The sequence below is a fragment of the Podarcis bocagei genome (genome assembly GCF_964188305.1).
Source record: "Podarcis bocagei genome assembly, chromosome: 12".
NCBI lineage: Eukaryota > Metazoa > Chordata > Lepidosauria > Squamata > Lacertidae > Podarcis > Podarcis bocagei.
In genome coordinates this window covers 28,732,794-28,748,754 of record NC_138137.1, presented here as the reverse complement: position 1 = coordinate 28,748,754, position 15,961 = coordinate 28,732,794, and the positions used below count along the sequence as shown (strand labels likewise).

Here is a 15,961-nt window from a genome sequence, read left to right as displayed (position 1 = left end):
GTGGCTCCAATATGTGCAGAGCTCTTCACCAGCATGAGCCGTTCCACTCTTGATTTGTCTCTTGATTTGATCCAGACTCTTGATTTGTCTTAATCAGCACCTCCTTGTGCGTTATGGCAAATCACTTGTGAAACGGATGTGGCCCAATTGCCTAGCTAAGGTGTGTGAGTGCGAATCCTACTGGCCAGGCCTTTGCAAACACTTAAAGGAAAAACTGTCCCAGAGCTTTCCACACTTTTTATGTTGGCAACACACTTTTGGGTGTGCATCATTTTGCAACACAGTAGTTCAGTTTTACTAGCAAGGTTAAGGTAAAGAGACCCCTGACCATTAGGTCCAGTTGTGGTCGACTCTGGGGTTGATGTGCTCATCTCGCTTTATTGGCCGAGGGAGCCAGCATGGACTAAGCCGCTTCTGGTGAACCAGAGCAGTGCACGGAAATGCCGTTTACCTTCTCGCTGGAGCGGTACCTATTTATCTACTTGCACTCTGACGTGCATTCAAACTGCTAGGTTGGCAGGAGCAGGGACTGAGCAACGGGAGCTCACCCCGTTGTGGGGATTCGAACCACCGACCTTCCGATCGGCAAGTCCTAGGCTCCGTGGTTTAACCCACAGCGCCACTTGCGTCCCATTTACTAGCAAACCAGAGGTTAAACTAACCTTCTCCCAGCCCCGGGAGGAGCACAGGGAGTGTTTGTGCGACACACCTACACACAGGTGTCATGACACACAGTTTGCATACAAATCTGTGAACATTTGCCAGAATCACTGGACTGAAGGTTAGATATGGATTCAAACCCATCGGCAAAACTCCTCTTGCTTTGTCAAACGAGTCCTGTTAGAAAGGGAGGGGAGTGACTGGGAGTGAAAAACTCTAATGGAAAAAGGTAATTTTAAGGCGTCAACTCAACTGTAGAAGCTGAGTTGGACTGTGTAATACAGAGTCGTTTTTCTGGTTCCAAGAGCTGCTTTCTCCCCCACCTTTCTTCTGATGACCACCCATGGAGAGTTATTTTTGCTTTCTGCAGAAAGTCTTTAAGCAGCTCCCCTTGAAGACTAATCCCATATTAGCTGCACATGAGATTGGCAGGTTATAATTATTAGGACTTGCCTGCTTCCCCTGCAAAATCCAAGCTTATTATTTGCTTTTAGTCCGTTTCTATCAACAATCAAAGGTTGCTGGTTCCCTCCTTTTATTTTATTTTTTACGGCAATACTTGTTAGAATTGATGTGGAGAGTAACAACCTGTGTCAAGATCTTGTAATGATAGAAATGTTAGCAAAAAAACATTCTGTCCCGAAATGTCAAAGAGCCCTGAAACATTATTTTTAGTTAAAAATATCTTGGGGCTTTCTTTCTTTTTTTGTATTTTGGCAAACAGCAGGCACTCTGCTTTCCCCCCCCTTTCCTCTGCAGAGAATTCTGTCTTTAATCTGCCTCTAGCAAATTCAGAAAGTGTAGCTGAAATCAGAATAAAGAGAAGGCTCTGAAAAATCAGAATGAATGTGTCAAATGCACACATACATACATACATATAAGAGAAAGAAAGAGATAATTGGTTTAATACACATTTTGAAATGTGCTTGTGTTGCTGTGAATCAGATACAGTATATTGCTGAGAAGGCTTGCAGGTTGTTGTGGTTGTTGTTGTTGATTTATTATTACCCTGAGAGTCACCAGCCAAAGCCAGGTACAAAAGACATATGCTTAGAATTTTAATAATCTGGCCCAGGGTTTTACCGTGAATACCAGAACTGAACAGAACTGATGTGATCTGTGTCTCTCCCTCCCTCATCCCCAACTACCACACACCCAGCTTCCTTCAGTTCAGCAGCCATACAGTCTAGGGGAGGAATCATTTGGTTGTTGCCATTGTTATACAGCTGGGAAGTGGGAGATCCTTGTTGATCCTTGCTTCAAATTGCCCAGAGATCTACTAGCAGATCTTGAGCCACCCCGATGCATTGGGAATCTTGGCTCTATCCCAGGCATAGGCAAACTCGGTCCTCCAGCTGTTTTGGGACTACAATTCCCATCATCCCTGACCACTGGTCCTGTTAGCTAGGGATGATGGGAGTTGTAGTCTCAAAACATCTGGAGGGCTGAGTTTGCCTATGCCTGCTCTATTCCTTTGTGGCGTAAGACCAACTTGTCCCATCTCTTGTGCCAGAGAAGCTGCTGCCATTGGGGGTCAAGCCTCCATGTGGGATGCTGAGGAGCCACTGAGAGACAGTGGGCATGAGAGTGGGGAGACAGCCTTTCGTCCCAAGGGCTACGGGAGGGGTCTCGTCTCCTTAGTGCAGGATTGCTGCGGGACTACAACTCCCATGATCCCTGACTTGCTGGTTGATGGAAGATGGAGCCCAATAACACCTGAAAGCCTACAGATCTCCCACCTCTGCTGCAGTACAATATAGTGCATTTGATTCATTGATTGAGGACTCAGCTACATTAGCCATGTTACAACACTATAACTGCATTATAAACATGCGGCACCAGATGGCGCTGTAGAGCACAAAACTTTGCGCGACTTTAATAGAGTGTTTTTTTCCTTTTGTTATAATGCTTTAATTTATGACTTACTTATAGTGGTTTTCCCCCTGTGTGTAGTAGATCCAGCCTTAAAATAACATTTGGGGCTTGTTAAAGGAGTAACTGTATAAATGTTGCCACATGAATTGTTTTAATAGTTGGAGAAAAATCTTCACTTTTCCTCTGCTCTCTCTCCCTCCCTCCCTCTCTCACCTCTCAGAATCCGAATCTGAAGGGGAAGAAAACCAAGATGGCTGAACAAAGCACAAAACGTATTCGCTGTGGCCGGCTGCTTCTTGCGGAATTTTGTACCGTTCAAAGAGAAAGACTCTTACTCCAGTGTCATACCGAAAATTCTAGGCTAGGCTTTCCTTTTGTTTAGAAGAATAAAATGTTGGAGCCCTGAGACATTAAATGCTGAGACACTTCCTCTGGCGCCCTGTACACTATTGTAGGCAGAGGCATTCAGCAAGGAAACAACATATAGGAAAACTGAAGTAATATCCTTTAAGGACTCCTTTTTTATTAACAGTCTTCAGGTACTACATATGAACACTTCAGTGTTTCTCCATAGGGATGTTCTGTGCGTGTAGCTCAATATTTGCTTGTGTGTGATTTGACATAATCACATTTTGGGGAAATTAAATGGCTTTTAAAAATCTTACTTTCATGTTTCTGCGCATTTTTCTTTTGCTTCAGAAGTGGGCTTGCATGTGACTAACTACTGCTAACCTTCTGCAGAAGGATTTAATAATAATTTTGCTATTTGCACCCTGCCCATCTGACTGAGATGCCCCAGCCACTCTGGGCAGATGTTTTGGAAGGTCCAGTCTACACTTTACCTCAGGCTTTGCCAACCTTGTGCTCTCTGGGTATTTTGGACTACAACTCCCATCAGCCCTAGCAAGCATGACCAAGCTGGCTGAGAATGATGGGAGTTGTAGTCCGAAGTATCTGTAGGAAACCAGATAGGCAAAGGCTGCTCCGCCTGGTGAATATGGCAAGCTTCTTCCTTGGTGTGACTCTCTCTGCATCATCATTTTTACACCCGTGACAGACTGCTCTAGGAACATGTGGTGCTGGGTTCGAAACTCTTTGGGTCCTTGCAGGGTTTCCATTAAAAATGTGTGGCGGTTATCTATTCCAGGAGAGATGAGAACCCTGTGGCCTTCCAAATGTTTCTGGACTACAACCTTCATAATCTGTATCCACTGGCCATGTCGGTTGGGGCTGATGGAACACAGATCCCCTAGTCCTGTGTTACAGCAAAGGGAAAAACAACTTTCCACATGGAAACATTAACAGCATGTTTACCAACCCTAAAACACCTATATTAGAGTTGAGTTTGGGTTGCTTTGTTTTTAAATAAGTAATAACAACTTTGTGAATTCCCTGCCCTGTCTCATACAAGTCATCCATTGCTGTTTTTCATTCTATTCTATATAGCTTAAAACCCATTTCTATTAATCTGAACCTGTCATTGGTTATAATAATCGATTAAAACAACTTTTAAGAGACTTCTGTATATGTTAAATAAATAAATCTTAAAACACTGACTGATTAATTGGCAGGATTTTATTTTATTTTTTAAAAAAGAACTACAATACAGTGGTACCTCTGGTTGCGAACGGGATCCGTTCCAGTGGCCCATTCGCAACATGAAAAGAACGCAACCCGCAGCGGAGCGTCTGCGCAGGTTGTGATTCGCCACTTCTGCGCATGCGTGTGACATCATTTTGCGCGTCTGTGCATGCGTGAGCGACATAACCCGGAAGTAACCCTTTCCAGTACTTCCTGGTTGCCGTGGGACGTGACCTGAAAGAACGTAACATGAAGCAGACATAACATGAGGTATGACTGTATTTTTTAATACAAGGACTTGTAAATTGGTAGCAAGCATCATCTCAAGAGGCAATTCGCTTTTCACAAGAGGGGGGTGGGGAAAGCCTTTTGTTAAGACAATGCTTGCTACAACACAGGAGCATTATTTAAAAACCAACTTGCATTTACCCATGTGAAAATTAATACGAATGTAATTGATTGGTTATACAACTTATGGTTAGGGAGTGATCCTACAGCGAGATCTGCTGGGCTGGATCCAGCAGATCTTCAGCTGAGCCAGGAGGTTCCCAATGCAGCCAGGCTATGCCGGCTTAGCTCTGTCATCTTCACCTCATCTGGAGAGAGACCTCAGCGTAACTCTTCAATCCTGGCTCAGCCAGGACCCGGCCAGCTGAGCTGATCCCGGTGGATATTAGGCCAGCATATGCCTTGAAAAGGGGGTGCGATGGTGGGATAGAAATCAGCCTTCCCCAACCTGGTGTCCCCCAGATGTTTTGGACTACAATTTCCACCATCTCTTGAGGTTGATGGGAGTTGTAGTCTAAAACATTTGGAGGGCACCAGGTTGGAAGACGGCTTTAACCATTAAAGCCCACTGCTTCTGATTCAAGGTACATCCGTACCTTGGTTGTTGAACGTAATCCGGTCCGGAAGTTTGTGTGTGTGTTGTGTGTATTTGGGGGGGGGGAGAGAGTACATATACAATATTTATATGTATATATAAAATATATATGTATATATATTTATATGTATATATAAAATATATAAAATATGTGTGTGTGTGTGTGTGTGTATACACACACACACACACACACACACACACAGAGAGTATGTTTATATACTAGATGATGTATGCTCATATATATTATATGTATGCATGTATCCACACACACACACACACACAATATATTACATCTTGAGCATGTTAGCGGACCTTGAAGAGTACCTGTTTTCTACCTTTAGCCAGAGCAGTCTAAACAGCATCAGGCATCTGCAGTGGGGGAAGAACTATGGGCTAGATAATTTGGCTTTTGCTTTGGATGGAACTGACCTGCTGGCATCTTCTGTAAACCCATTTTTGAAAAACCAAAACATCCGCCTTGCTGCTTAAGCCATTTTCCCCACTCCTTTAAAGTCATCATTGAAATATCAAAATATAAACAATCAATTGTGAAACACAGAGTAGTGCATAGGAATCTGCTTTATACTACGTCAGAATAATTGTCCAGCTAGACCAGGAGGGGGCAACCTTTTGTAGTCTGACGGCAATGGGTGGAGCCAGAGTCAAGTGTTCTAGATTAACTGATCCAGGAAAAAAAAGATTTACCTGTTTCCATTTTTGTCATGTCTACCACATATTAGAATATCCAATCCTGTATGGCTGTCTTCAGAAGTAAACCCTGCTGGGTTTGGTGGGGTTACTCTTTTTAAAAAGTATGCAGCAGATTTAAAATAATGTAGATACAACAAACCAATGCAGCTACTGTTCTAGAAAGTCAGGGAAAGTAATTTCTTCCTGACTTTAGTGTGCTACTCACATTTATACACAACCTTTTACATTGCAATTTGTTCTCAGGCAGCTTCTTTTCTCCAATCCATAAAACGGGAGTGGGTGGGTGTTAAAATGCCCCTTATGTAGTCTTAAACTACATAAACAGAAAAACAATGAGGAAATGAGCAGAAAGAAAGGAACTCCGGTGGCACCAAGGGCCTCAACATGGCCCTGTGGGGTGTAAGTTGCTCACCTGTGATTTACATCAGTCTTGTATAGAGTCTCAGGTCTGGGGATAGTCTCAGTGCTAGCCAATCCTTTTAATTGGAGCAACAGGAAGTGGGCCACATGTAAAAACATGCAAGGTGTTACCACTGAATTGTAGCCCTCCCCAAAAGACCCTGCTCTGCGTGTTCACGTTTGTTTCCCAGACTGTGAAATATCAATGGCTGCTCTGCACTTAAACAGGGAAGAAGCATCATCATCAGAAGAGTGTAGAAAAGAGAACTCGCCTGGTGTTTCTCTTGAGGAATCAGTGGGTCCAGAGGATCCTTACATCCCTGACAAGGACAAATAGCCTTTTATGCACAAACACTTGGTGCCAAGCCATGCAATAGCGTTATTCAAACAAATATGTTTATAAGGAAACAAAGGGTCTTTCTTTTTTAATTTGGTTGAAACCGATCTTCCTAATAGTCATAAAAGGATACTTGCATGTTCGACTCCACTCAAAGGTTGTTAAAGCCTCCTTTGTTGACTCATGGCGCAGTCTGTAAGAAAAAGGAAGGAATAGAAAATTATCCTGCAGAAGGGTCGCTTTGCTGGATGGATGTTATTAAATGTCTGCTTCTGTAGCAATTTCCTGAGAAGTTACTAAGAGGAAATCCCTAAAGTGTCAGCATCTGGTGCTTTGTTCTTCGACTTGTTCTTATTCATATCCCCTCATTTGAACTGGGTTCTGATGCCTATATTTGATGAAAAGTACTAACTGAAACACAGATCTTGACTTAGGATGCTGGTGTTGCGGAAGGAAGCGGATGCAAGTTTTTTGCAAAATCGACATGACTTCAAATAGTTGGCTTTCTTCCTCAAATTTCTAACATTTCCTCAACAAAGGTCTCAATTTGTGAACTGTATTTGCTTCCTTGTTGGAAGATGGGAGACTAGACCACTCTTCCAGACCAGGCAACCTGTTCATTCAATAATTGTCCAAATCTGTTTGCACAAAGCTTATGAAACGGTTAGAGTCTATCCGGTTTTCATTGAGCATTTGTTCTGAGTTGTTTGTAGGGAGGTTATATGGCAATGAGCATTCATCCTGATTTACTTGTAGGGTGATTATATATCTTCCTATTAATCATTTGTTTATTTCACACTTTTCAATGCATTCCCCCATCACTTTCCTAACTGCAAACAGTCCACTTCCCTTTTAAAGTGAATTTGTTGTGCTAGGGCACTTTAACCTAATTTTCCCAGTATGTGCTAAAATCCCTCCCACAAAACACTGACAGCCATGGGGTTTTATAAAGTGTAAGATATACTAAAGGAGCTTTCATTCATCATGTTTGGTTACAAATTAGCTACGCTGATATCATCACTGAACCATGGTTAGGAATGATACATGGGTTGCCTGAACCAGATATCTAAAGGGCTCTTATAGCTGGCCCTACCATGAGACATGATAATATAGCTGCTTCAGGTGGCAGAATTTGGGTGTCATGGAGACTGGCAATAGTTCTGACCTACTGGGCACAAACTATTTGTGCAAACTTAACTGAAATGAACATGAGCCACACAAGATCAGCCCTTATGCAGCTCCTATACACAGACCTGGGGTAGCAGAGTGTGCACTCTGTATGTATGAAATATTCGTCTCTGCCATGAACAGAGTGAGTTGCCTGAGGTGAGCCTTTTTCTCAGCCTCTGACCCCTATCTACAACATGGGGATAAGAATACTGGCTTCCCTTATAGTGGGGGCGGGGAACCTGTGGTCTTCTAAATGTTGTTGGACTCATCAGCCCCAGTCAACACACAAAAATAATGGATGAGGAAAATGGAAGAGGCAGGCACACAACTCCTATGATTACTAAGATGCCATGGTGTGTTAAGCTGCATTGCATTTTAACATAATAATCTCCGCTAGAGTTTTGCTGTTTCTTAGCTATCTACCTTGAGGAGGAAGCATGGACTATTTATTTAAATAGAGTGGATGAGCATTGGATGAACATCTTCACAGGCATAAGCCTTAGCCCAGATCTTTTAGCTGCAGCTTGATTCTGATCTGCCGATAAATGAAGTTTGTGGTTTCTTTGGACTTGCTTTGCTCCTAATCTAATACAAACCAGCCAGAATAAAAATTGCACTGAAGCCTTTGGTGAAATAAAAAAAAAAGTTTGGGTTCTATTTAGTTTGAAGTCTCATTAATTGCAAAGCAACTGATCCTGCATATTATCTAAACCCTGCACTTGGAAACAGCAACTTTGTGAAACCTGCTCGTTTATTTATTGCATGGGAAAGTCTTTCCCTTGCTGGAAGCTAGTCAGGCAGTATTCTACACATACAGTAGACTCTCTGTGCCCTCTAGTGTGACTTACTGGGTGTTACATGCAGATTCCATTTATATTTCAAGTCATCTGAACCTAAACACATCACAGTTGCCATTCAGTGGTTGGGCTCTCACTATCAAGTTAAAATGAAGTCAGATATTTATTTATTCTCCTCTTAATTATCTACCACATTTATGTGCTGCTTTTCATCCAAGGCATTCAGTTTGGTCGGCGTTTCATTAAAATGCTTTCCTCTTAACCAGAGCTATTTCTCTGGAAAAAGAGGTGCCGGAACTCACCACGAACACCTCCCTCTTTCTCTTGGAATGGCAATGGCACCCACCTGAGAGGTGCCAGAAATGAGTCCCCCTGAGAAAAAAGCCCTGCTCTTAACAATCTGTGGGGGTAATCCTATGGCAAGACCTGCTAGGATGAGAAGTTTAGAATAAGGACGTAAAGAAAACAAGCCTTTGAGATGCTTGTGGAAAACCCACAAACAGGATGCCCAGTGTAAATCCCTCAGAAGGGACAGTCCTAGGGTGGGCTCTTAAACCCATTTAGTTTGGATACATGACACAGCAATCCAGAACAGAACACTCCTGTAAAGGCTCCCCACAACCCCGCCAGGGTTTGGCGGAGCAGCAGCAACAGCCAATCAGGGGCAGAGCAGGGTAAGAGCGGACCATACCAGGTGTCATCATGGGGGGGGGTGACATTCAGTGCGCCACCAGCCCATGACTCCCACCTACCCAGAGCCATCAGGGGAAGGGGGTGGCGGTCTTCCCCCTTCATTTTGACAGTCCCCCTCTCCTGGGCTGCTGCAGTGGGCATGCAGGCAGACAGGGAAATGAAGGGAAGGAGGCTGGCGAGCAAACAAGCAGAGAGTGGAGGGGAGGGGAGTGTGGGAGCCATGAAGTCATGGCAAAGGCTTGTAGCGCCACCTGGTGCCTCGCTGACCTCGGTGACCTGCATGTCCGTGCCTTGCAGTGTATTAAGTGCATAACCTTATATGGAGTTATGTCCCCCCCTCTGGGCAGTAATAACCTTATATGGGAATGGGTGGGTTAAAGCCATGACCGGATGTAGATAACGTGAGACATTGGCAAACGGCCATGTGACAGGAGAGAACAAAGGATAATAAAAGAGACCGGAGAGGAGAGAAGTTCGAAAGGAGCTGCCCTCCATCCAGAAAATACTGCTGTCTCACCGTGTCCTTTTTTCAAATGCTATACAGCACCATTTAATGACAGCTGGACTTCCGTCAGGGGAGAAGCAGAAGCTTCCTCAAGTCAGGACCCAAACCCTGTCATCCCCCCACCAAAAGCTCAACAACTTTGGCCAACCCTCCCCTAAAAATAGCTCAACAACGTTGGCCAACATTTTCTATTACTGGGGAATGATCAGGAGCTCACCAAGTTAGTGGCTAAATATCTCTATTTGGTTTTTTGTCATCGAAATACACTGCAGACGTCTGATCTCCCTGGAGACCAAGAGATATGACGATAGACTGTTCTGCCTCCTTTCTTTTGCAAATATTTTGTGCCACTGGGGAAGCGGTAATTCTGTATTGATTTGTTTTGGATGTTGTATGTGATAACAATAAAGGTTTTACAATACGATACGAACTTTGGCCCTCCCCTATAAAAAGCTCAAGAACTTTGGTCAATCCTTCCCTAAAAGAAGTTCAACAACTCCTGGTAATGACAATGGGTAGATCACAGCCAGTATTTTTATACTCTAAGTAGATCACAGTCTCTTGGGAGTCCAACTAGATTTCAATGTGTGTGGTAGGAGGTGTGTGAAAAGAAATTTTCCACACCGGGTACCACCTGACCTTGCTACGCCATTGCAGCCAAGCTGCCAAATGGAGATTTGATCTGGCATAACTTTACCATAGCTTAATTTCACTTGCTTGCTTTACACTTGTGCCTTGGGTTGCTCTTTAAGCAGCATCAGACAAAAAAGAAAATGGGAGAGGGGAGTGAAATATAAAGCAACTCCGATAATCCTGAATATCCTTTAATTCTGTTCAATAACGATGGTACACAATGACCAGGACGTACAGTAAGGGCGTTCTGAGAGGGGTAAAGCCAAAACGGTACTTGGTTCCAGCTACAATTCTATGTGCGCTTCCAAAATTAATGTGACAATAAATTAACAGGTCTCCATCCCAAGTAAATTCAGACTTGTGGGTTACTGTGCCCCCCAAAAAGTCTGGGAACCACTGCTGAAACAGATGAGAATGGAGGGGGGTGGAAGTGAAGAGAGCAGAGTTCAAAGCTTTTGTTTAGCCACGAAGCCCACTGGGTGGCTTTGGGCCAGTTAATTCTCTCTCAGCCTGCGCTACCTCACAGGGTCGTTGTGAAGATAAAAGAAAGCAGGAGCGGAGAACTTTGTAGGCCACGCCAAGCTGCTTGATGGGTTAAAATAGGATTATTTCACACTCTTCTGGTTCTTTTAGACAGCTACGTTTCTTGGAGCAGGCGCGGAGATATGAGAGGATATGTGCCTTTTGAAACCATATGGAAGAACAGCAGGAGGCCTTCTGGGCTGCTAAATGCTTCTCCAGCTCCTTCGAGCTCATTAAGCAGACCTTCCTTTTCAACTGGTGATGTTTTATTTAACAGTGAGTGGGTCTCGTTTTTTCCGCTTCCCCATCAGCTGTTGCTATATTGCTGGGTGATGTCAGCCTGTCACCAACCAGAGAGGCTCAGATTGGGAAGTCAGGTTGCAATCTGTCTTATCTGGTGCTGTGCTGGGGGATTTGTCACCTGCAAGGCGAGCTGCGACAGTTTGCTTCCAGCTGAATAGGCTCCCTGGTATTGACAAGCTGACAGGAGTTTAGCCTAGTGTTAAAAATAATAGGTACAAAAATAAGAAAATGAGACTCGCCAGGGATGGGGTTGAAATCTGATTTTGTTTGCAACTGATACTTGACTGAAGCGCAATTGTGCTTCAAAATTTGCACTTCTCAGAATGTTGTGATGCCGTTCTCCCGCCAAATAACGCAGAGCCAGCGCTGTCCGCAGACACTTCCGGGTCACGTGGCCAGCGTGACAAGCTGCATCTGGCGAGCCAGCGCAGCACACGGAACGCCGTTTACCTTCCTGCTGGTAAGCGGTCCCTATTTATCTACTTGCACCCGGAGGTGCTTTCGAACTGCTAGGTTGGCAGGCGCTGGGACTGAACGACGGGTGCGCACCCCACCGTGGGGATTCGAACCGCCGACCATGCGATCAGCAAGTCCTAGGCGCTGAGGTTTTACCCAGAGCGCCACCCGCGTCCCACCCAAATTCCTTAGTATGTCCCTATTTACACACACACTTTTATTTATGCATTTAACATATCTTAGTACATCAATTATACAATTGTCATTGTTTATCTTACACTCTTTGGCTCCCCCACACATCGCTCTGTGGGGGTCTTATTTAGTCCTTGTTGAGCTGCATCGCCTCAATTACCAGCCCTCTTCTGCTTATTTTTAACTGCTGCTCATATATCTAACCCCACTTGGAAGCTTATCTGATTGTTATGTTTCTTTAAATATTCGCCAAAGTATTTCCACTCTTCTTTTATATCCAACTCATCCCGATTTCTTATCTTTGCAATCAACATCGCTAGCTCAGCACATTCTATTAGCTTATTCTGCCAGTCTCCTTTTGTGGGACTATTTTCGTCCTTCCACCTTTGGGCATAAATTATTCTGGCCGCTGTTACTGCGTAGAGGAAAAGAATAAGCACTTTCTTGGGTATTTCACCCTCTACTATATGTCCCTATTTTCATCGGAGAAACGTTAGCGCATATGGAGTTATGTGAACCCCAAACCAAGAAGTAACTATACAATCTTTAAAAGACATCTGAAAGCAGCCCTGTATTGGGAAGTTTTTAAAAAATGTTTTATTATGTTTTTATATATGTTTGTTGTCCAGAATCCCTGGGGCAACCCAGTCAGATGGGTGGGGTATTAATTATTATTATTATTATTATTATTATTATTATTATTATTATTATTATTATTATTTAGAATGTCCCTATTATTACTGGAAAAATGTTGGAGGGTATGCAAAAATGTCCTGTTTGACTGACAACTGGATCTCTTGTGCTGTCCAGGCAGAACCCACGGGTTATTGAGTCCTGAACCCCAATACCCTAACAGCTTCACTCGTCTGCTCAATTCACTCACAGATAGCCAGAGAAGCCATGGGGGTCACCAGGGGAAAGTTGCTGCCCTTTCCCATGGAAGCGATGATTCCCGCTGCTTAGATATATTGTCCACTTGCCAGCGATGCCATTGAAAGACAACAAAGGGGTCTGAAAGAAACAAGGACTGTGCGTGAGACGGAGCAGGGATGAAGGAGACTCAAAACAAAGCAAGCAAGCAAGCAAGAAGAATACAGACACTGCAAGTCTGCTTGCAGCAGCAATATTACGTGAGTGCAAAAGAACTGTGCTATGCATAAAATATCAGCCTTGGGAAGAAGACACATGCGCTGCATCTGACACATAGCACCACCTGTCTTAGAGTATTTGCACCATAGGCTTTGCATCACTTTTGTGGGTGTGCAAAAATATTATGTGCAGCTACAAGTATATTCAGTGGGGTTGGGTGAACCAGGTTTATCTTGACCATTTGTCTGTTGCTTGCTGTCCATCAACATGCGCAGTTGCGTGCCAAAAGCTGAATCTTGCACACATACACACATGTGGTTTCTGATAACAATCACTAATTTTGCACTGCAATCCTAACTATTTCTGCTCAGAATTAAGCTCTGCTGAGCTCAATGGGAATTACTTCCAGGTAAATAAGTGTGTAAGGCTGGGTTTCACGAAGGAAGGGGTAGAATTTCCCCAGCAACTTGTTTGAGTCTTGGGGGGAAATGTGACTTCTCTCTATCAGATTAAACAAAGTGGGTAAAATATATTTGGACTCATAGTACAAAGTTAACCCCCAGCTGTCATTACTTCGCTTCCTAAACTTTGCAGTCTGCAGAGTGAAACTGTCCTCACACACACAAAAGTTATTTGTGCCTGTGAAAATGTGATGTTGCAAACGTTATTTTCAGTTGCTTGCTCCCAATTCTCCCCAATTCTTGCTTGCTCCCCCCAACCCCAGGTGAGGTGAGAAGAAGACTACCAGTCAGTTGGGGGAGGGGGTCCCCTCTTAATAATGCATGATGGAAAGGGACCAGGACAGTGGAAGGCGATGCTGAAAAATTCAGAGCCATGACAAAGGGAACATGACTCTGGTTATTTGATCTCTGCCTTTCTGCTGGCTCCACCAAATCATCTGCTTGTGTAAAGTATCGGAGTTGCAGGAAAGGCTATGAAGTTGTGTCAATATGTCTAGACAGCAGATCTTTTTTTGTAAACTACGGTACCTTAAAACTCAAATTTGCACGTTCTTACAGATAAAAGATTTAGCACTGCAGTCCCATTTCAGAAAATGCATAGATCCCAGTGAACAGCTTCATGCTTACAGGATGGCAGTTCCTTGCATGCATTCCTACATTGTTTTATTGCACTCAGAATAATGGACCAGTTAAAAAAAGAGAGCGCATCTCACATGCATAAACCAGTGCAGAATGTCACATCAAAGAAGCACACCAGGAGCCCAGTGTGGATCAGGTGCACAACTGCTACCTACTCTGGCTCTCAACAAGAGGAATAATAGAATCACAGAATTGTAGAGTTGAAATGGAAGCTGAGGGTCATCTAGTCCAACGCCCTGCAATGCAGGAATCTCATCTAGGTCATATATGATCTAACTTCTGTCTTCCACTGCCTCCCGCAGTTTGGTCTGCGGGAGGCAGTGGAAGACAGGAGTGCCTGGCGTGCTCTGGTCCATGGGGTCACGAAGAGTCGGACACGACTAAACAACAACTGCTTAGAAACCTCCAAGGAAGGAGAGTCCACCAGCTCTTGTCACAACAGCTGTCACTGTCAGAAAAGTTCTTCCCAATGTTTAGTCAGAATCTTCTCTCTGGTAACTTGGTATGAGTCCTACCCTCCAGAGCAGGAGAAAACAAGCTTTCTCCATCTTCTACGTGACAGCCTTTTAGATATTTGAAGATGGCTTTGTGATGGACAGCAGAGTCTGGTGATGCAGTTCCTCTGAAACTCCACCAGTGTGCTGGAGCCTCTCACGGACTGGCTACAGAGTCACTTTGGGGGGGAAGAATAAAAGGAGCAGTTTCTGAGGGAGAAGTTTAGACAGGGGTTTAGTTTTGAGAAGGGGCAAAGGTTCAGGTTAAGAAATATGGTTTGATTGGAGTTGGGAATTAGGGAATGAGATAAGGAGAACTGGTTCTGAGTGAAGTTCAACTTACACACTGAGGAGACTATCTATAGTGAGAGGACAGAGTCTTGCAGCTTGGATAGGGATAGGTTGAGGGTCTGGGAAAGATATAGAGACAGGAGTGTCCGGGGAAGGCTGTGAGTGAACCGGGAAAGGTAGATCTTGTGGGAATGCAGACTACCTGGGTGTCAGTGTAGCCAGGACGGGAGAGTTCTTCTAGGTATTGAAGACTCCTAGCCCAAGGGGTGAGGTGATCTCCTGGGTCTGAAAATACCTCAGGTGTAGGGTTGTTAAAAGAGTGGGTAACTGAGGAGAAGTGAATCAAAGTATTAAGCTATAAAGGAAGCAGGATAGTGTCAAAAGTATTTAATTGTAATATCTAAGCGACAGAAATGGAGTCAAGCATTTTACCAACCATTCTAGAAACCTGGATATTTACCACCTGAAGTGTCAACACCTGATTTTTTTGTAACTGAAGTTTACGAAGAGTTGTTCCTATAGTATTGTGTTTAAAACTGAGTCATCTCATAGTTACTTAAAGTAAATAAGTTAACTTCTACCTGAAAGAACGCATTTCTTGACTCACTTCATTTCATAAACTTCTTTTTGTTTAATAAAGCTTTTCTTTAGAGTCTAAATCATCAAGTTTTCCCTCACACAAGTCCCCCACTAGATAATCTGTGGTAAATTGTAGAAATGTGTTTAGTTGGTGTACCGTAAGGTGTGTGCACTATATTTAATTGGGGGAAGTTAGTAGGAGTGGGTCTGCCGCATTATTAATTGGTGGTAATAAGTGGTGGGTCCACTGCAGCTACCATATCTTCCTTCAGTCTCCTCTTTTCCAAACTAAACACACCCAGCTCCTTCAACTGTTCCTCATCAGGCTTAGTTTCCAGACCCTCGGTCATCTTGGTTGCCCTGCTCTGCACACACTCCAGCTTGTCAACATCCTTCTTAAATTGTCATACTCAGAACTGGAAACAGTATTCCAGATGTGGTCTGACCAAGGCAGAATAGAGTGGTACTATGACTTCCCTTGATCTGGACACTATACTTTTGTTGATGCAACCTAGAATTGCATTAGCTTTTTCCTCCTTTTTTTGCTGCTGCTGCATCACACTGTTGACTCATGTGAAGCTTGTGGTCCACCAAGACCCCTAGATCCTTTTCACATGTACAGTGGTACCTTGGGTTACATACGCTTCAGGTTACAGACTCCACTAACCCAGAAATAGTACCTTGGGTTAAG

General features: G+C 43.8%; 1 protein-coding gene and 1 long non-coding RNA gene across 6 annotated transcripts in view; one reads left to right on the top strand and one right to left on the bottom strand.

The window, feature by feature from the left end:
* Nucleotides 1-3,199, top strand: part of BZW2 (basic leucine zipper and W2 domains 2) — a 45,938-nt gene extending 42,739 nt beyond the window's left edge. For both annotated transcript variants that reach the window (XM_081164755.1, XM_081164756.1), the window contains exon 12: nt 2,756-3,199. In XM_081164755.1, the coding sequence (XP_081020881.1) occupies nt 2,756-2,793 (38 nt within the window). In that variant the 3' untranslated portion in view covers nt 2,794-3,199. The remainder of the gene's footprint in view (nt 1-2,755) is intronic.
* The window catches only part of LOC308570211, a 17,697-nt gene continuing 2,208 nt past the window's right edge, over nt 473-15,961 (bottom strand). For 3 of the 4 annotated variants that reach the window (XR_014000973.1, XR_014000974.1, XR_014000975.1), the window contains 3 exons: nt 12,601-12,728; nt 6,580-6,639; nt 473-2,623 (listed from right to left, as the gene is read on the bottom strand). This is a non-coding gene — a long non-coding RNA (uncharacterized lncRNA). The remainder of the gene's footprint in view (nt 2,624-6,579; nt 6,640-12,600; nt 12,729-15,961) is intronic. The other variant, XR_014000972.1, reaches the window with a different exon arrangement.